Source organism: Passer montanus, unplaced genomic scaffold (assembly GCF_014805655.1).
Source record: "Passer montanus isolate IOZ18808 unplaced genomic scaffold, ASM1480565v1 scaffold52, whole genome shotgun sequence".
In the NCBI taxonomy this organism is placed as follows: domain Eukaryota; kingdom Metazoa; phylum Chordata; class Aves; order Passeriformes; family Passeridae; genus Passer; species Passer montanus.
This window is the reverse complement of record NW_024370152.1, coordinates 2,338,944-2,356,558: the sequence shown is the minus strand read 5'-3', so window position 1 is coordinate 2,356,558 and position 17,615 is coordinate 2,338,944. Positions and strand designations below refer to the sequence as shown.

The 17,615-nt window shown below is 43.7% G+C and overlaps 1 protein-coding gene across 7 annotated transcripts in view; it reads left to right on the top strand.

The window, feature by feature from the left end:
• The window catches only part of NRG1 (neuregulin 1), a 283,305-nt gene that overhangs the window by 108,988 nt on the left and 156,702 nt on the right, over positions 1–17,615 (top strand). For 5 of the 7 annotated variants that reach the window (XM_039724159.1, XM_039724158.1, XM_039724157.1 and 2 more), the window contains exon 1: positions 59–348. The exons of the other annotated variants lie outside the window; for them this stretch is intronic. In XM_039724159.1, coding sequence (XP_039580093.1) covers positions 129–348 — 220 coding nt within the window. In that variant the 5' untranslated portion in view covers positions 59–128. Of the gene's footprint in view, positions 1–58; positions 349–17,615 lie in introns of those variants that run through there. 7 annotated transcript variants of the gene reach the window in all.

Genomic DNA, 17,615 nt, shown 5'->3' with positions numbered 1-17,615 from the left:
ATAAGGGAGAAAAAAAGGGGTGGAGAAGGAGGGAGGGGGGGGTGAAGAAAAAAAAAAAGGCCCGAAGAGGAGTTTCCGAAAACTTCCAAGGAACTCGCGGCTGCAAGTCCCAGCGGCAGGCAAGAGCGATGCTGGAGCCTCGGGCGCTCCGGGAGCCGACAGCGGCGGCGGTGGCGGCAGAGGGGGTGACCGCGGGGATGGCGGCGGCCGCGGGGAGCGCGGGGCCGGCCGGAGCCGGGATGGCCGAGAAGAAAAAAGCCGGCAACGGCAGGAAGGGCAGGAAAGGCAAGGGGCCCGGCAAGAAGCCCGCTCCGCCGGAGGAGGGCGAGGCGCCCGGGTCCACCTCAGGTAAGCCCGTCGGCAGGTGCGGGGGCTGCCCCGCGCGGACCTTCCGCACCCTTTCCGCGGCCGCGGATCCGCAGGCAGCGGGCACATCCCCGGCGCCCGCTGCCGCCTGCCCGGCTCGGCGGAACCTCCGCGCCCCGCCGCGGCTGCTCGCAGGGCTCCCGGAGCGGCGGAGGCGGCGGCGTTGCCGGGAGCCCCTCGGCTGTCCCACCACGGTTCGGTCTGCTGCCCTATTTCCCTCCCGCTGGCCCCGAAACCCTGAGAGGCTCTCGGTCAGCTGTTGCTTTCTTCATATTTTTCCCCCCCTCCCTCCATTTTTTGGAGGGCGTGAGGCTATCTCTCCTGTTACAAAACACGTTTTCTGTCCCTTCCTTTACCCAGAAATCACTTAGCATAGTTGAACAGATGGCCAACTTTCATATGGGGTATTTTGTCTAAACTTGCAGCTATTTACTCAGGGATGATCAGAGAGGACATTTCGCTCACTTAGCAGCACGTGTTGTTCCTCTCACGCCTCCTCAGTATTAAGCACAAGAATTCGTGCCAGTGATACCCTTGTCCTCCATAGGTGTCCAGAAGCAGGACCCAAAAGAAGGATCTCAGCTGAGCGTGCTGCCCCACTCACCATAGTTACTTATCTCTGTGAGCCAAAGCCCCAGTCAAGATCAAGACTTCTAGTGCAGTACAAACACATATGAGTGCATGATGCTTTTCACAGAGACCTTGTGTTATGCCACCTAGTTTATCAGAAAGCCTAGCAGTATCTATGGATACTTTTAGCTTTTTGCAACAGCAATGTATAGCTGCATTTAAATTCTTTGGGGTTTTGTGAGAAATTGTTTTGAGAGAAGCGTGGGAAAAGCAGTCAATTCCCTGTGGTTTGGTTGCGGGTTTTTGTTTGGTTGTATATTTTTCTCCCCTTGGTGGTGTTTTCCTGTCCTAGCAGCCAAATTAACATAAAGCCCAGTAGGGTAAAACTTCCTAAATATACCTACATTAATTTTGCAACATAGTGCTGTTCTTGTCTTCAATCATCAGCCCGCGGAGAGGATATCTGTGATTCAACAGCAGCAGATATCCCTTTGGGCTACTGATTTTTACAAACTAGCACTGCCCACTGCATCCTCTGCTCTAGGTTGTTTGGGGAGACAGCTCGCCCAGCTTCTACTCAGCAATGGCTGAAAACATGTTTCAGGGACAGCACAGGAGGTTTTCCTTGTTATGTGAAGATAGAGACAAACACTTCTTTTGACCTTCTTTTTCTCTTTAACCAGATTTTTATAATGCTGCATTGTAAGCATCTCCTGCTAAAACTAACTATCTCTGGCATTAAAACATTAAAACCTCTGGCAAACTTATCTGTGACAGCTGGGCTGTTTGAAGTGTTTGCAAGGCTTTTTGTTTGTTTTTGTGGCTGACAGAAAACAGGAAGACAGTGACAAGTTGGACAATTTGTGATAGGAAAGATCTGTCAAGGAGACGCACATTTTCTCACTGTGCATCTCAGGGTTTTATAGCATCCCATCCCAATTGTGTGGGAGAGATTTCTTTGTCCTGTTGTGCAGTTTTCCTCTTGCAGTGGAGCAGGGTGCTGAGGGAGTAGTGAAAGGAGCTGTGAACCAGAGGGCATATTTTTTGAGTAATCCAACCAAGTCAGCTTCTAGGCAGAGATTTTTGGGAAGATGGACTTCTTTCTCTGTAGAGGGGAGCTAGAAGAACAGAAAAATCCATGCAGGTAAATAGCACCTTAAGTTTAGGTATCTAAGTGTGGTTAATTCCCAGTATTGGTGGTCTGATTATGTCTGCCATTGTGAGTGTTTTACCAGAAAATCTGAAGGGTAGCAAATGTAGATTGAGATTCATCAGGGCAGGATTCAGATCATTCCAGCTCCTAAGGCTTTGTTAAAAATCCAGAAGGCTAAGTCTTTACTAAGCCAAAATATGTCAGTGTTTGAACCAGAAATAATCCACTTTTCTGGCAAGTGCTTACCTCAGGTCTCCAAAGCACCAGTATGTTTTTATAGGTATGAAAGAGTACCGCCTTCATCCATACCTGACATTACTAGTCAAAAGTTTCCTGTGTGGGCAAGAACTGAACATTCTTCTATCTTATGTAATAAAAATCCCATTCCTTCCAAGATGAGTGTATGTGGCAGGATGGTTCACATGTGTAGCTAATCCATGTAGTCTGTCCAATGGGAAAATTAAATACAGTATAACGCATGATTGTAAATTTGACTCTGAGTCAGATAATGTCACACCGGCAATGTCATACAGATTTTATCTAATCTGTTACTTAAGGGTATTACCTGGATTGAGGGGCATTTAGAACTAGAATTGATACTTAGAAGAGCAGAAAGAGTGGTTAATGTAAAAAGTAACAAGAGAGCAATTTTGTATTTCAAGCTATGGCCTTGTATTCTCTCTGTTCAAGCATATTAGGACTTGAATTAATTACTAGTCTACTCATACTGATTAACAGTACTGACTAAGGACTCTATGAAGGCCTTCTGACTTTGACAGGACCGCAGTTTTCTTTTTTGCTAATACAGCTTTGCAGCCGTACCTGTTGTCATTTGGGGTGTTTAGAATGTGCACTCTGAGAGATGATGAAAGTTTTGCTTTTAGTTACCTGCTTTCTTTAGTTGAATTATGTCAGGAGTTATCATCTTCTCTGTTGTGCTCTCGTCTACACAGAGTTTTCATCCACTAACAATTTTCCTTATGAAGAACAGTGGCTTGCAGACAGTCCTCAGTTTTAAGATCTGTCACTAGCACGGAAATCCTTAGGAGGTGTTCAGCTTTTTGCATAGTGCAGTTTTTTCTGACCAAAGCTCCTTGCAACTTAGTTTGCTTTTGGCTGTCAAAGTATATCATATGCACTTCAATCCTGGGTCTGGAAGCATTGGTAATTTCTCAATGGGTTGAGAATCAGCTTTAATTGAGAAGAAAGGGTATAAGAAAATCTTTCATATTCTGTCATAACTTACCCAGAAACTCCAGAGCTGCTATTGGACAAGAAAGTTAGTTGTTGGAAAAAAAGAGATGAAGGAGGTTTGGCCTTCTCCGCTCACCTGCACAGTGGTAACACAGAAAAAAATCTTCATGTTTTCCATTGCCTATGTGAAGTAAAAGTTTGGGGAGGTCCATGTTGCTATGATTTCTTTGTCACTAAAATTATTTAGAACATTTACTGCCCTTTGCTACAATTACTCTTGAATAAACTGATACTGTCTGGCTTGTGTCAAGACCAGAGTGACTATATCTGCCTTTAGCAGGGCACTCTGGACCATGATAAATACAAGGCATTGAAGACTGAAGAGAAGAGAGAGTATTATAAATGGACAGAAGCTTACAGCTTTTCTCCAAGTTATGTCAGTGAACTGCCATACCAACTGAGTGCGCAGACAGGCTCCACAAATCTGCCAGCACGGCTTCCTAGAGTATTGCCAGGACACTGAAAATATTTCCAGCCTGGGCAGGGAAAGCTTATGCAGGAAGACTGAGGTTGGGCACCCAAGGTCCCCAGACTTGCCCCTCACACAGGCACTGCTCCTGATTTAATGTGCTGTTCGAGCAGGAGCACAGGGGCTGGGAATAGGCCCTTGTCCCTGTGTCAGCCAAACCTTTTGCCTACCCAACTTTAGTGTTGGACTGTGCAATGTGGGGCTAGTGCAGAGAGAAAGGAATCAGCCCTGGAAAAAAAAATCCTTCTGTGGAAGCTGTGCTTGTGTCAGTAAGGTGGGGTACCAGCACATAAACCCAGCCCCTTTGTAATTTCCAGACATCTTGGGAAATGTAAGTTTTCAAGTGGTTCTGCTTAGCAAAATCTAGGGTGAGGTTCCTGGGCTTGAAAGGACAAAGTGTGAGAAGATGTGAAGCCTTTCTGAGGAAAACGTCTTAATGTGAGTGAAGAACTTGATAGTGCTGTGAGCTCTGGCCTAGGGTTTTGCCAGCCACTCTCTAGTGGTACGAAGAGCAAAGGTTCACAAGTATCTGGTGCCAAAACACAGAAAGGAAAGAGGGAAGACCATCAAATGGGTATCAATTATCATTTCAGTGAAGTGACATCAGCAGCATTGTTCTGAACACATCTGCACCTTAAGTAGAGAGGCTGTGGTCATTGACATAGAAAATAAATATCTCCTGGTGGGTTTAATTTAGAATTAGGTAAAATGCCAGAGCTTGAAGACTGCTTGACAGATTAAACAGCACAAAGTTCAGATGGCTGTGCAGAATGTTTGACTGTATCCTGGAAGCAGGCTTGGTTGCCAGAGGAAGAAATGGTTTTGATCATATTAAAGACCAAAGTGCAGGTGAGAGCTTGGTTGGGAGGATTAGAGCTCAATCTGAGAGTTGCTAGGTTTAAACTGATATTTAGTATTTAATATAAAGAGATATCACAAGACTGATCACTGTTTCAACATGAATTGAAGACAAGAGTCTGGGAGATGGAATGAAAGCTGTGATTTCTGACAAAACCAGTCCACTTCTAGAGGTAAACTGTTGCTTAGAAGGAGTGGCAACTTCTTTTGGTGTTTCCAATCCAAAATATTTATGTGCTGCTGGTATGCGTGTACATTTTTCTGTGAGGAAAGCCTCTCTACCTGTATGCAATGCCTGCATTCTCCAAACATTCCACACAATCTTCAGAGCAATTTTGAGAGTGAATCCTTTAAAAAGCATGCGAGTGTGTTCATTTTTTTTGAATAAACGAGATTAGTCACCATTCAAACTTTTTTGAATTAACACTAGAAGCACTACTTGACTGCAGCCATGGGAATGCAAACAGAATGGTGAGAACATACCAGTACAGTTGTCCAGTAAATACTGCATGTGTATAGAAAGACATTCCCAGGTGAAATGAATCCAGAAACTGTTCTGAACTTTGTGCAAATATTGATGGCTGGGGAAGGCTGAACAAATTTTTTATCTTTCATGTAGAAATGCCAAAACCTGCTAAGCTATGCATGGATTTTAAAACTTTAACCTCTGGCAAAGCTTGTGAGCTAAATCTTAAATCTAAGTTTGCCTATTTGTAATTGTGGGCTTCTCAGATTTCTGGAAAGGGAGTAACTGAAAAAGGAGGGGAAAAAAGGTTGAACGAGGCAGTTTGAAAGAGCACTCATAAGTAAAAAAAGAAAAAAGATCCTATGCAGATGATATTTCAGAATAGTTCAGCACTCACTACTTGGGGCAGCTCATTTTTCATCTCCTCTTCTGAATCAGAGTCATTTAGTCATTTTTGGGTGCTTGGTTTGTGAATGCCTAGCCATAGAGGATCATTGACGACACATTCGACTTTAGGCATCTAAGTAGCAATTTGTTATTCTTATAGTAAGGCAAGTTAAATGCAGAGCTGGGGAAAACTTTCTTCCAAGCATCTCCCTTCCCCTATCTCCCCCCTTTCAATCTATTTACAAGCATCTGATAGCCCTTTGAGGCAGGTGGTTGTAACCAAAAGCAAAACAGGGGAGAACAATTGTGTCGCAGGGTGTCAGGATCTGGAAATGCTATGAATTCCTACCAAATCAGTGTTTTGCTAACATTCCAAAAGTAACAAGAGTGAATGTGCCTTTAACAGTACTGATAGTTTATCGTGTTCCGTTATGATACAAGAAAACAAAGCAAGTGTCAGTATTTTTTATGAGTCATTCTAGTTGTGCGAAGAGCTGCTCGAGTGTGCTTGAGGTGGTTGAGTTAACCCTCAGTTGCTACCTCAAGCACACAGAGTCCTGGGTTCGGCGGGGGAGGGGGTCTTGTTGCAGGTCTGGAAAGTCAGCAGTGGAGAGCTGCAGTGCCGGTGCCGGGGTCGCGGCAGCAGCGGCGCCGCAGGGGCAGCTCGGCGGAGAGGAGGCGATTGCGGTGCTGCCCCTGCGGAGGCGTCTATGGACGTGCTGCTTTAAAAATAAAGAAAACAATCGAACTAAGAGTGCAGGGGGGAAAGAGCCGCCGGTGACCTGCGGGGAAGGGAAGCGGGGGCTGGAGAGGGGTGCGGGCTGTGCTGGCGCTGCCCGCGGCGGCCGCCAGGGGGTGCGGCGGGAGCGCGGCTGCCCGGCCCCGCGGCGGCACGGAGCCGCTGCACGGGGGCCGGGGGATGCTCGGGGCGGGTGTTGGGGCTCCTGTGCCGTGTTGTGCTGTGTGGTGTTGTGTTGAAGGTCAGTGGGTGTGCGGTAAACAGGTAGCGAAGCTGTGAGGCAGGGAGGCTTTGGTCCTGAAAAACACTCTGCTCTGATCTCATGCAATAAGAGATCATGAAGTCGTCTAGTGTGAGGTCACAGGAATGCTTCTCTTTTTGTTCATTCTCTCACTTCTTCCTTTCCCACCACACTTCCTCTATCTCTCTTCTTCCCTTCCTTTGTCTTTTTTCTCTTTCCCTTCTTTATTCCCTTCTCCTTTCCATCCGTCCTTCTGTCCTTTTATGCCTCCCTTTTTGTCCTTCTTCCATACTTTTCTTTCTCCCTCCTTTATTTTCGCCATCTTTATTCTCTGTTATCTCTCAATCCTTTTCCTTCTTTTTTTCCCCCTTCATCCTGTCCATCCCATCTGCTCTATTTCTGTTAATGAAGAAAAAAAAAAAAACAATTAAAGGAAAGCAAACCAAGATATTTCATAAGGGACTGATAGAGATCTTTAACATAACCTCCTGTCTGGAGTAACTGCTAGCTTTTCATTTATGCACAGAGTACTACTTGTGTCTGGTTTTGTGTTTCTGGTTGTGCAATTTTCTGTGGGAACATTATATTTGGGGAGAAATTGACCGTGTTATGTAGTTTGTTCACTATAGGCCATTTGAATCCTAGCTCTGACAACCAAGTCCACTGGCTTCACAGGTCAGGGAAGAAGAGGGAGATGTTAATCCACTTGTGACAGTTCACTTGGGAGCCTTTACTCATTCACTCTGTGCATCTCTTCCTCAGGTTTTATGAGCTGATTGTCCTTCCACCTCTGTAAGCAGGGGGAATCCAGATCAGGGAGTTTGGGCTTGGCATTCAGACATGGACTCAGGCTGAGCCTTGCTCTGTGCCTTTCTCCTGCATAAACAGCCTTCATTTCACCCTTGAGTCAACCATATGCCATGTCCTATGGCTAATGGTTAATCCCTTTGAAGGCAGTTGCCAAAGCATGAATGCATACTTAAGGTGACTAAACAGAGACCCTAGTAACATCCAGTTGTGGAGGTGATAGATAGGGGTTGTTATCACTGCCATTACTGCCAGAAGACTTAAATTCTAAATCAAATTTGCATGTATTTGTGTGTGTGTATGTGTGTGAGCAGGTGTGATGTTTTAGTGGGACTGTTGGCTTCTACAGTTATAGTCTATTCAGTTTTCCTTTGGGGAAGTCCATTTGACTTAAAAAAAGAGAAAAAAGGGACCATAGTTTCTCCCTGTAATGCCATATTTATGCCATATTGCACCTGTATATAAAACAGCACTGAAAGCTACGCTAAGTTATTGTACTATATTAGAATGGGTGGCCCTGTTATTCTGTGAATATACTTTTGCAGACACATTGCTGTCCCACTGGAATTATGCAGCCCTGTGGCAGGAGCTCTTTCTACAGGGTGGACATGGGGATGAAGGGCATTGGAGAAGATGTCAACTGTGCCATTGTGCCAGACCTGCAGGTTCAGGGAGAGTCACTGGCAGGATTTGAGAAACTCTCAGAGAAAAGGTTTTATTCGAGGTGTTTTCCAGGAGGCTGCTTCCAAGGACAGTACGTACCTTTGCAAGAATGAAAGAGAAACCTCCCATGCAGAGCTTCCCCATTCCAATGGGAACAATCTGACCTGTAAAAACTCGTGTCCAAGGCCAGCCAGTACCTCCTTCTTGTCTCTGCCCATTCTGCAATGATCCATGCCAGCTTAGAGCAGTGTCCTGATCATCTCTAAGAAGTTACATTAGGACAAGTTAACTAGGCCTTTGAATAACACACCTGAAAACATAGTAGCTGCTAATTGACCCTGTTCTTGGAAAGTGTGGACTGGAAATGAAGTAAAAACTGCCCCATAAAGAGTGTGTTCTCTGTCAAGCTCTGGAGGACTAATGCAGCTGCTAGTGCACCTGTGGGGTTAGTAAAAAAGCAGTGCTTTTAAAATCAAGGCAGTTGTGCAGTGAAAGAACTTGCCTGGTCATGTGGAGGATTTCTGTCCCTCATAGCATCTGAGATGAGGATTGGCATAATTTTTGAATGATGGTCTATAGTTCAACCAAGAGGTATGGGATGAATGCAGAAATCATTGGGTGAGGGGTTTTTTTCTGTTACAAGCTTGTAGTCTGGCAGACATTCTGAGCCACACTTAGTGTTACAACCAAGAGGTATGGGATGAATGCAGAAATCATTGGGTGAGGGGTTTTTTCTGTTACAAGCTTCTAGTCTGCCAGACATTCTGAGCCACACTTAGTGTTATACATTCCAGCAGTCCTAGCCCAGTCTTTTTTACCTTGGTACATTTTGATTTAAATGCAACTTTTACTTAAGCATGTTGCTCATGACATGTGAGAAGGTACAGCAAATGTATGAAAGGCTCAGTGCAAATGCTGGATGATAAGATGAACTGTGGAAAAAAAGAAACTGATTATCAACCAGACTGAAACTGATGTAAACGCACATCATTGCTGGCTTTGTGAAGTGCCAGCAAGGTCAGAAATTGGATAACTATTTCAGAGCAATAACAACAAAATGAAGCAAGAGCAGGAGGTTTTTGAGACAAGGTCAGAGAGAAGGATTTAAAGCAGATAAGTGTCCTGTTAACTCAGCTCAATTCCTGGGTTATTTGGCATTGATATGCCTTGGGGTTTTTTTTCCCATCTGTGAGTGAAGATGTTTTTCATCCCATTCTGTCCTCACACGTAGGGTGAAGACCACCTCACCTGGCTGAGGAGCCTCTTTGTAGGGACCATCCTACCATCATCCCACATTTTAGCTGCAGGGTCTCTCTTGAGGCTCATGTCAGTTCCATAAATGACAGAGCCCACTGGTCTCAGCAGCCATCCCTAAATTTGCCATCTTCTCCCATTCCTTCTCCATCTCACACCCGATTCTTAGAAGCTAATAGCAATTAGCTATTAGACCAGTTTCAGGCGTGGAAGAACCTCTTTGTAGGGACCATCCTACCATCATCCCACATTTTAGCTGCAGGGTCTCTCTTGAGGCTCATGTCAGTTCCATAAATGACAAAGCCCACTGGTCTCAGCAGCCATCCCTAAATTTGCCATCTTCTCCCATTCCTTCTCCATCTCACACCCGATTCTTAGAAGCTAATAGCAATGATCTGACCAGTTTCAGGCATGGAAGAATCCAGTTTCTAGGCAGATTGCATGAAGGGAACCAGTTCTTTGGCTGCAGTAAGAGTTGTACCTAACAGCAGGATTAAGGCAGAGCTTCTTGTTGAGAGAATGTCACTTCAGTCCACAAGAAAAGACCAAGGGAGGGGATATAATTTCTAAGAGACAGTTTTCTTCTTCTGGGCATTTGGATCAAAATCACCAGGAGCAATTTTTTTCCAATCCCTCTAACCCATTACAGGCAGTTCTGAGGGCACCATGTCTTTGTATCACTCTCTTGCATCCACACCTAAAACCTGAAAGGAAAATGATCTTCCAGCTTACTTACACACAATTTGACCTTTAAGAAATGCATTAAAACTCCTTGAACATCACGGGAAGTATTTGCAGACTAGAGCTTAAGCACTTACCTAAGGTAAATGGAACTAGCTGGGGCTGTGTGCCTAGGTCTAGGTATTTCCTTCTTTCACCCGACACAGATAACCATATATCTTAAACTCTAAGCAGGCCATCCTAGGTGTTCTTTGGTCACACTGCAAATTATTTAAACTGAGAATAACAAATCACAAATAGCCCATCACAAATGCAGCAAGAGAGGAGTTTGAGTTTCAAGACCTCCTGTTGCAACACAGAATTTATCCAGTGGGGAAATGTCAAGAAGACTTCTTTTCTATGACATTTTAAACTCACGGTTCCATAAAAATGGTGGAGCTCCTGGAAGGACCTCCTTGGGGAGACATTCTGTGAAATATGCCAACAGCCAGATGGCACAGATTTGGAAAAAAGTGCTGTCCTTAAAGAATAGAACTGATAGCCTCTGTGAGAAGGCAGTGTATGTTTCCAAATAACCCTTTTAAATCTGTATTAATGTTATAGAAAGGAACAAATGTGTCTTTTTCTGATAATGCAGGGAAACAAGCTTTTTGTAGAAAAGCAGAAATCTCATCATGGGTCATCAGGGAAGTGTAGAAATGTCCAAAGTAGTGAGTTCATTTTGTTGGTTTTTTTTTTAAGCTGCAGTTGTTTAACAACTCCCTTAACAGATTAAAGAAATACCAAGCAGCCTCAGAATTGCTTTGTTTCATGGCACATTTCATGATGTTTCTCACTATCAATTTCATGGCTTAATTCATTTCAGGTCAACGCCAAAGGCTCCAGGCACAAATAAGAGCTATAAATCACTTTGGAGTTGAGGGATAAGGAACAACTTGAGGTATTTAGAACTGAAATTTGTGGGGCTATTTCCATGCAGAAAACCATGGTGACTGCTGTCTCTGCACTGGGGAGTAGATAAGATAAAAAGCACAAGACAGGATTACCCTCACGGTGTTTGCACATCTTCTCCTGACCATCAGCAGGGCACATGTCTGTCCAGTAAGACTGCTCAAGGGTTGTCATCACGGGATGACAGTGGACAGACCCACAACACCAGACCCAGGTCCTGCCTAGGAGCCTGTTGAGGTTTCTGTCCACCTCCAAGCCCCACCAGAGGAGCAAGAGGCTGCTTTTGAATCTGCATCATACCAAAAAAGCCCCCAAGTATCTCCCCTGCTTCCGCTGCAGCTTGCTGACCTGTAGGGCTTTACTCTGTCCAAGAGCATCACAGCCAATGATTGCTGGTTACTTTTTTTCTCCTGTCACCCATAATCAGCTGTAGCTGAAGGTGGAGTACTTGGCTAATCTAGCTTTTTGATCAGAATGGTCATTTTTGTGTATGGCAAAATATGATTGAGGATGAAATGAAGAATGGGCATATGGGCCTGCTTGCCAAGGGAAATTATTGGGTGTGGAGGGTTTTTCAAACTAGAGGGGAGGATATACACTTGACCAGGAGTGACTCTACCAGCATCTCAGGGCACCTTCCTTAAGTAGTTGTCTGTTTATCATGTTCTCAGTGCTCTGCTTCTGTCCTGTGTCTGCTATATCTCTTTCCCCAGAACCACCATCCACATTTCTAACTCAGTTCTTGCCTGGAGCATGCTGTATATAATGTTTCTATGTAGGAATGTGGGGGTGGAAAGACCATATGAGGTCATAAAGTTTTTGTGGAGTTGCAATTTGATCCAAAAAGTGAATTACCAGGTGCTTCTTCAGAGAGGGATTGAGGAGTTATATTTAAATACGTCATTTAGTAAGGCCTTTTATTCCAGAAGATAATAAATTCCATTTATTCTCTAAATGTGCATTTGTTTTACTACAGCATAATTCTAGGATGGTGTTTAAATTGATCAGTAGATTGAACTTAACAAATTAAGAAATAAATAATGAGACAATGCTACATATAATTTTTTTCCTAAGAAATAGGATTTTACCAGACTACTGAGTAACAAAACCTTAAAAAGCTAATACACTTCTGATGCTTGTTTTCATAAATTTACCTCTGTGTTGCAGAAAAGGGCGAGAGGAAATGCTCTAGTGACTCTCAGGGCCAGGATGGATATAGCATCAGTCAGTAGGCTTAAATCAAGATGAGATGGCACAGAACCTTTGTAGCACTCTGGAAATGTATGTACTGTTGCTGAAATGGTTGCTACCTCTCAGGGAGGCTTCTTGTAGCAGAAGGTTCCTGTGAAAGGGCATTACTCTGCTGTGAGCTGCAAACGGTGGTGCAACTGGTCATGGCTTGGCTGGGAAGCTGCTGGGTCTCCTCTGCAGCAAACAGTGCTTCTAGAACAGAGGCTGTATTTCTGCTGTGTTTCTGAACAGAACCACTGAGTGCTGCTCCTCTGCCCTCTTGTTCAGGCGTTCATCAGGGAGAATCAAATGTAGGCAAAAACAGCTTGGAAGGCAAGAGTCTGTGGTCAGTGGTCTGCTTATACAGGGACACATGGAAAGCTCATCCAAATTAGCTTTAAAGTGTGTACGTTAAGTCACACTTGTGTAATTGGATCATCACTTGTGTTTTTTTATTATTTTTAGCTATAAACCAGAGAGAATTAAGATCACTTTTTTTCTGAAGGTGTGTCCTTACCTAAGTGTAATGGAAGTACTTTAGATTCACACTTTGCATTAGTTCAGCAAAAGTTTTGCAATCTGTCCTTGCACCAATGGCCCTAAAATGCCTTCCCTTTGCTGATGAGCCCAGGAAAAGTTTCCAGCCCTAGCCAGGAGAAAACAGATGCCCAGCCTGCAGTGTTGCTGTGGTATTACACGAGATGTTACCCTGGGAGAAGTCAGGTTGCGACCATGTTCAAAGGGACACGTGAATTGTTAGAAAAGTAGGGACAGGACTGGGATTTATGGGGCTGGACATTGAGCAGTGGGGAAATGAGTGAATAGAGAGGTCCTCGGTGGAGACCTAAAAATGGAGGGAGGAGAGCGAGAGCAGAGAACTTGGGGAACACAATGTGTCTGGGAGATAAGGCTGGAGGAAGATTAGGGGTGAAGCACATGGTCATTTTTGGCTCAGTGAGAGGCTGAAAGTTGGTAAAGGGGGTAAACTGAGACGTGACTGACCCACAACAAGGGTGGAATGAGTGGAACAGAGAAGGAAGGTGGCCTTGCAGGGGGAAGAAAAAGGCTGTCAATGCAGATGGTGTTGGGCAGCCCTACTTCCCTGGGGCTAGCCAGCAAAGTGACCACCGTGACAACCCTCATCATCTTTCCCTGCTTAGCCACACTGTTGCCATGCAGTGACCATGGCAACCCAAGTTTCTGACTGGCTGTTCTAGGATGGTAGCTGTAATGGTAGTAGTAGTGAGTATTGACAGAGGGGAGGGGAGGGGAAGGCAAGCAGCTGTGGAGCAGGGGAAGTTGCCTGAGTACAGTAATCGTCTTTGGCAGGTCAAGGGTGAACCGTGGCCTGCGGGAGTTGTACAATGCCCAAGGCTAGCAAAGTGGTGTTATAATAAACCCCAGATGTTTCCGCTATTTACAATGTATATGTTATGTTTAAACCTGAAAATGCATCCTAGGATCTGGTGGGTAGGGAAACAGTTATTAGCTGCTTGGAAATGACTTGCTGGTAATGTATCTGTTCCCCCTTGATATTAGCTGTTGCCTGTTTAAAATATAAATCTTCTAAGCAGAGACCCTCATGAGCAGCTTCTTTGCCAAACCAGTGGTTCCATTCGGCTTCATGAGGAACAGCACGGCTCTCCCTGACGGGTTTCTGTGAGGCTGCACCCTGGGCACGGCAGCGCTGGGAGCCGCGCTCACAGCCGGCGTGCGTTGGTGGGGGAGAGGCACCGCTGTCAGGCAGGGGAGCACTGCCAGCCACAGGTGTGCAGAGAGCGCTGTTTAATTTCCCCAGACTAATTATTTTGGAGCTGGGAGCCAGAACCCTTGAGTTATGTCATGGGCCGCAGCAGAACTTTGAATAAGCATTTAAGAGAGGGATAGGATTTAGCTGATCAGGTTTTCATGCCAAAACTCACTTGTCTATAAGAGTAAATTAGTCAGCTAAACTGTGAGTTTGTGGCCAAATGGTTGCTTGGCACAGACCCTCCAGGTGATCAGTCCTACAGAGGGTCCAGGCAAGGCACTCAATATTAACATTTAAAGTGAATGAGTTCAATTGTGGGAAGGCTGGGAGTGGAGGCTCCTTTTTAGAGATTAATCATTTTGAGTGAATTATACCAGAGCCACACAAATTTGGAAGAGTCATTTTCACTTCAATGTTTTATTGGATTTAACTAATCCAAGAAAAATGCACACCTTCAGTAAATCCTTAATAGTTCCTCACACATGTCCCCTGCCCGCCCTTGTTTCTATATCCACCAGTCTGCACCGGCCACATTCGTGCATCTTGTGGTCACTTGGGGTACAAAAGGACTTGTTTACCCTCACCAGAGTGCCTCACCAAGTCAAAGGACTTGTGACACCCTCACCACAGGGTGTACTGAGATGCATGGCAGAGGAGTGCTTTAAGATAGGTTGTGCAAAAACATTGCTGAAGATCAGGTAACAGTTTGCAAGCAAAATGGCCAGAAATTGAGTCCTCACCCAGATGCAGTGCTGTGCTGTTTTGTCCAGGATGCCTGGGATATGTGGGAGAGAGGAGTAGTCACATTACACAGCATTTGTCATGTCTGGATATGGGGTTTGGGTCTGCATACAAATGAATCTTGGGGCTTGGGGAGAAAACTATGCTGATTTTGAGGTTGTGTTGCATTTTTCTCCCTTATTTTCTGTTCCTACTCCAAACAGTCCCTGTGCAGCTATTCCATCAAAAGTCTACTGTGACTTCTATTAAGGGCAATGCCTTTTCTTTCTGAGCTTTATTGTCCTCCCACATCCCACATGCCTGCCTTAGAATGATTTTCTTGAATGTTAGCCCTGATGGACAACTCCCTGCCTAGACATCCAGTTTTACAGTATTTCACATCACACCTCATAAGAAGGGGTGCAGTACAAGCATTTTGCTAGGCAGAGTGCCTGCACGATGATGTGAAGAACTCTCCGTACCTTTCTCTGATTCACTTGGACTCAGTGTTGTGGGTGAAGGACTGTTCATGTCAGTGGTTTCTAACATGACACTCCAGTTTAAAATGCAGTTAAGCCTGGTCAGTCAATATGAATTCAATGCTTGAGGTGGCTGAGTGTAAAATGACCAGAGTTCTGTGAATTCACATCCCATCCTACTAACTAGCTTCCCCACGCAGACAGCCAATTGTGTAGAAATGTTATTTGCCTGAGATCTTTTTCGATTGTTAGGCTTATCTGTTTGGCTGATTGCAGAAAAGTCTTTTCAGTGTCTTTTGTCTGATTCAATGTGATGACCAAGTCACAGTGACATTGCCAAGAAAGAGTTAAAACAAGGGAAAAAATGTATTTTTCTTTTTCAATCTATGCCTAAAACTGAGGTGACTTTTTTCGGGATATGATGACCATTTACTCAAATGTGACTCATAAAGTTACTCCTGGTACTTACTTGTTTAGTGATCCTGTTGAGTCTGAATTCAAAACATGTTTTAATAAAATTTCTGCTTTTCTCCTCTCTCAGGGGTCTGGTAGATTCAGCTAATGCCAAGTCCTTGTCTTTTTCTAGATTTTGATCTATCGCTCTGCAGAATAATTAGTAAGATAAGTAATACATCAGATAACACATCATTTTCTAGCCTAAAATAAAAAAAAAATGTAAGAATTTATATTGTTCTTGTTGAAATAGAGTATCCTCAGAACTTGGAAAACTGAGTTATCCAATTGAAATTAAGAGCTATGCTTAATTACAAATAAGGGTGTCATATGAGTTAGAAACCAGTGACAAACTTTCTCCTTTTTTTTTTTTTCTTCTTTCTGGGGAAAGAATAATATATAAGAAACTAAAAAGATGGTTAAAACCTGTTGTTTAAATTCAGTGCTTCCTCTGATTACTTAAAGAATGCTTTGACTGGGGAAACAAGCCATGGGGATAAACAGCTGTCAAACATCTCAGTACAATCAAAACCAATGCCATCTCCTGCGCACTGACAGTATTAAAGAATTAAATTAACAACTTTCTTTTTTTTTTTTTTTAATCTACTGAGAAAGGCTAGGATGAAAATATTGTGAGTAGGTACCTGGCCCTGGAGCTATTTGCATTTCTTAGTATGGAAGTCTTGGCTTCCCTGATTGTATTCCATGTTTGCTGCGTGTTCAGTCTACCCTGGATAGGTCTGCAGAGGCTGCAGATGGAGGTGCCTTGCACTGCCAGATGAGATGATGACTTTGTTGGTGATTTGCTGGATTTAGATCCTCCTTTACTCTCTCTCAACTCATGTCAGAGTTGTTGTTGATAATCCCTGAACACAGTGTGTGCTCACTTCCTCTTCCTCCATTGCAAATAGCTTGATTGTTCTATAGGCTTCAGGAAAACACTACTTTGATGCTGCTTTTCCTCAATCCTTGATCTGTTCATTTACTACTGCAAATTTATGAAGCTCGTGGAATAAGCAGTATGTAAAAAGATAAGACCTGGAAATAATGTCTTGCAAAGTCCATAGCATTCCTTAAATTCTTTCCAGAAACAGTGATTAAAATGGAAAAAACTTTCGGTGTAATTATTCTGTTGGGTTTTTTTAATGCTTTTCAGCCATTGGGTTTTATGACATCTTTAAGTAGCCAGATACAGATTTGAAATCAGTTAATACTCTGAAAACAGAATGCTTATCATCTACAAAGTATTTTGCTCTATTAATTTTTTCCATTTCCCCTAACAGTAATGGTGTCTGGCTTGGTTACTTCCTACACAGAATTCCCTTTGCAGCCAGAAGGGGGACTCAGGATATTAAATTTCAGCAGATGCAGTGAACTTGTCCTTTATGTTCTTTTTTTCTGAACATTGTTTTCTGATACTATTGTGATTCTTCCTTGGCTTCTTCCATCAATCTTTTATGGCTGTCATTGTCATAGCTTTCATTATTATGTACTTAGCAGTGTGGGACAAATTTTTCAGAAGGAAATACTGAAATGGACATTTGGACATGTCTGGAATCAGGTTCTAGTCCATCAGAAAGTGCTTTTGGTGTATCACTTCTTTGTCTGTTTATCACAGGACTTTTCAGCGCATGTGTTGCTGCATCTCCCCAGGGTTATATCTTCCCTCCAGTGTGTCAGTAGGGTCCTGGACTATAATTAATGAGGATGTTTTATTGGCTGTTGTGATATCCAAGCACAAGAGTGTGTGAGACCCAAAAGAGGTCTGCTCTATGGACTGCTCTATGGTCTGCTTTATGGACTCTACTCATGAGGAAAGAGAATAAATGAGCATTTTTAAGCAGAGATGTGCATGTTGCTTCATGTACAGTGGAACAATCTATGAGAGAATAGCCAGATGTTAAAAAAAATTACAAAAAAACCCAACCAAACAAAAAACAAAACAAAACAAAACAAAACCCCACAAAAAAAAACAACAAAACCAAAACAACCTGTAGAAAAGATTGTGTGCATGCATTTTTTTGGTAAAAAGCAGACTCAGTTTTGCACAGTAGCAAGAAGTGAATCCTACCTGCCACTGGGTTTCTTGTGAGACAACCCTGTTATCTGTTGTCATGTCACCTT